The 3,915-nt window shown below is 38.3% G+C and overlaps 1 protein-coding gene across 1 annotated transcript; it reads left to right on the top strand.

Annotated features, from left to right (window-relative positions):
- Positions 1 to 1,353: 1,353 nt before the first annotated feature.
- LOC107479282 (uncharacterized) lies at positions 1,354 to 3,547 on the top strand. The gene has a single exon (XM_016099422.3). The coding sequence runs from the start codon at positions 1,516 to 1,518 to the stop codon at positions 3,070 to 3,072; it is 1,557 nt and encodes a 518-aa protein (XP_015954908.1). The 5' UTR covers positions 1,354 to 1,515; the 3' UTR covers positions 3,073 to 3,547.
- The last annotated feature ends 368 nt before the right edge of the window (positions 3,548 to 3,915 follow it).

A 3,915-nucleotide genomic window follows, 5' to 3' on the forward strand; every position in this document is an offset into this window, starting at 1 on the left:
AACGTAAGAGACTAGATATACCTCGAAAATTTATCCACAAAAGAATAAAAATTTAAAATAAACACACTAAAAGATAATTATAGTCGAATAGAAATTTTAAAATTTCTTTGTTGTTGCGAAGAAAAAACATACAAAAAAACATGTGAGATCTTTTTTTTACTGTTATTATAATTGAAAGAAATTTGTAATAGCAAACTAATCTTTTAACTCTCTCTATCTTTCAATTAATGGGATTCTCACGATAAAAAAGTATTATTTTGCCTTCATGATTTCATTTTATATATCTAGATTGATCCATTCCTTTGTTTGGCTGATGATCATAAGCTGCAAGATTTCAGCACTGCATGTGATAAAAACAATATCACAGCAACAATACAATCTTATCAGTCAACAATACAATCCAATAATAATATAGTTTATAAACTACACTATATCAACAACAACAATACAATCTAATTGTCTACAATAGCACATTAACAATACAATCTCAATAGTCAATAATATCCACAACAATCCACAGTAATCCATAAATCCAATAGTCAACATAGATAATTACGCAATAAAAAAATAAACAACAACAAAATTCACAAATTAACTAACAACAATTATTTAAGATTATCGACAATCCTAAACTACAGTAATAAAAAATTATAGTTCACAAATTAACTAACAACAATTACAATTAAAATTTTAAAACAAAATATCTAAAAAAGAGCAGCAAACTGAGCACACAGCAGGACAGGGAGCACCACGGAAGGGCTGGTGCGGCGGAAGGGTAGGAGCGCGGTGGAACAAAGCTGGCACCGGTGGAACATTGGCTGTGCGAGTGAGGCAGGAGGTGAGATGCGTTGCAGTAGTGACGGCAGCGTTAAAGTTTGACGTTCTAACAGTAGATGCGCGATGGAGGCAACTTTCAGAAGTTGCGACGACGACAATAGCAGGATGGTGGCTGAAAGGAAGTGAGGGAGTGAGGGAAGAGCTCGATGAGAGGAAGGAGAAGGAGAGTAATTGAGTGTCTGTGACTGTGAGAGAGTGGCTGCGTGTTTTGGGTTAGGATTCTTCTCCTCTAAATCAAATGGCATCGTTTTAGACTTTTGGAAGAAAATTGGCCAAGTCATGGTTCGGTTCGATCGATCAATTTCTGGCCGGTTTGGCAGTTCAAGTGTGATATCTGAAACTTTTGATTATAGCATCTAACTGAATCACTATTTCTATCTGTTTACGGTTCGACCCGGTTTTTAAAACCTTGGTAATTGTTAGTTATGGAACCGTTAAGTCACAGGTGGGTCCCTTCTCATCTCATGATCCACCAATGACTTTAGAGACCGTGGCTGACTTGGAGTCTCCGCGGACAGCGAACGAACATCGCTGTATCTGTAACTCACCACAGTTGCTTAGATTCAACTCAACCAAACAATAACAAGATCCCTTTCTTCCCCAAATCTGCAGCGAATAACACCGACACAACCTGAAATTAAACGACTTTCTTTCTATCTTTCTTTTGAATGTCCGAAGATGGGTTCGGATTCTCTACCATCCACATTGACTTCAACCAAACCAACGCCAATTCCGACCAATGAACTCGACGAAGAACACGACCACGACGACTCTCCTTCTACTGCGGCTCTTCTCTCTTTCAACACCGACTCTTCTTCTTCTTCGGAACCTTTGTCAACTTCCAATAACAAACCCTTATTCATCGTTCTCATCCTCGTTACCTGCATTTCTCTCTCTGTAGCTTCTGCCTTCGCCTACCTCTTCTTCTCTTCCAGATCACCGTCATCTTCATCAACAACAACAGCATCATCAGCCACTTCTTCTGCTTCTGCTTCTCCTTCTCCTTCTCCAATTCCTTTGCCTTCTGTGTCTCATGCTCGTCCTCTCACAAAGCTCAATCGCCCCAAAGTTATCCTAATTTCCTCAGATGGGTTTCGATTCGGGTACCAATTCAAGACCCCAACCCCTAACATTGCACGCTTGATTGCAAATGGAACCGAAGCTGAAACAGGTTTGATCCCAGTTTTTCCATCCCTAACTTTCCCAAACCACTATTCCATTGCCACTGGTCTCTACCCTGCATACCACGGCATCGTCAACAACCATTTCTTGGATCCACACTCTGGCGACGCTTTCTACATGGGAGCCATTGACCCAAAATGGTGGCTTGGTGAGCCTTTATGGGAAACTGTCGTCAAGAACGGTTTGAATGCTGCCACATACTTCTGGCCTGGCACTCAGGTACACAAAGGTCCTTGGAATTGCCCTTTGAATTTTTGTAGGCATTACAATAGTTCTGTTCCATTTGAGGATAGGGTTGATGCTGTTTTGAGTTACTTTGATTTACCTAGTGATGAAATCCCTGATTTCATGACACTTTATTTTGAGGATCCTGATCATCAGGGTCACAAGGTTGGTGCGGATGATCCTCAGATCACCGAAGCTGTTTCTAGAATTGATAGAATGATTGGTAGGTTGATTTTTGGTTTGGAACAAAGAGGGATTTTTGATGATGTTACTATTATTATGGTCGGTGATCATGGAATGGTTACTACTTGTGATAAGAAATTGATATTCTTGGATGACCTTGCTCCTTGGATCAATATTCCGGATAATTGGGTCATTTCTCATACTCCATTACTTGCTATCATGCCACCTTCTGGTTATTCACCTTCAGATGTTGTTGCTAAGATGAACCAAGGATTGAGTTCTGGGAAAGTTGAGAATGGGAGGTATTTGAAGGTGTATCTGAAGGAGGATCTGCCTAGTAGGCTTCATTATTCAGCCAGCGATAGGATTCCTCCGATAATTGGCTTGCTTGAGGAAGGCTTCAAGGTTAAGCAGAAGAGATCCAAGAACAAAGAATGCGGTGGTTCGCATGGATATGATAATGAATTCTTCTCCATGAGGAGCATTTTTATTGGACATGGTCCTCAATTTGCAAGGGGGAGGAAGATACCATCATTTGAGAATGTTCAGATTTATAATTTGGTTACTTTTATTCTAAATATTAAGGGCGCGCCTAATAACGGCTCTGCCTCATTCGCAAAGGATGTTCTTCTATCTGCTGCATAAAGAAATTCATGCTCGCTTCAGGAACATTCATAACCACTGGTTGAACGAAGCAGAAAATGCCAACATTTTGAGAGGTAGCTCAATGCAGATAGTTGGTGTTTAGTCATGTACAGTTGTTCCTCCCATGAGTAATAAAAACTACTTCAAATTTATTTTGATTCTACATATTTTTGAGCAACACAAGTAGAGAACAAGGTTAGCTTTGAACATTTATTATTAACATACATACAACTTTACAAGATTTTGATGTCCTTCAGAGAGATTGAGATCCCCATTTGAATATTAGATAGATTGAGATGTACTTTACAAAATTTTGTTTATCGCTTTGGAGTTTACAATTGAATAACTCCTTTCTGCATAAATTCATGTAATCATGTTCTAAATTTCTGTGATAAGAAAATCTGCCAAACCTGTGACTCACGAGTCAAGACTTGAATTCTGGAATGCAAAATTAATTACTATTTATTCACTTGAAGTATATATATCTATTTTCCACCAAGCCTCGTCCATGGTGTTTCACAACTCCACTTTTATTTCCATGCTAGTACTGTGGTTGCAATCAGCAACCCAAGTTACAAATAATAGAATGAATTACGGAGGTCTGTTCCTCACAATTCTTCTCACGGTGACTATTAATTATATCACGGTTGAGATTTTATGCACTCTTTCGCTGCCACCTTTATGATACCCAATTTTGAGAAAATTTCCCATAATAAATATTAATAATAAAAACTAACCTCAAACTAATAAAATAAATATTGCAGAGTAAGAATATTCATTTGTTATGTGAGCACACAATATTTTTAATTTTTAATAGATTTTAGATCAGATGTGATGTGTCAT

The sequence above is a fragment of the Arachis duranensis genome, chromosome 3, assembly GCF_000817695.3.
Source record: "Arachis duranensis cultivar V14167 chromosome 3, aradu.V14167.gnm2.J7QH, whole genome shotgun sequence".
In the NCBI taxonomy this organism is placed as follows: domain Eukaryota; kingdom Viridiplantae; phylum Streptophyta; class Magnoliopsida; order Fabales; family Fabaceae; genus Arachis; species Arachis duranensis.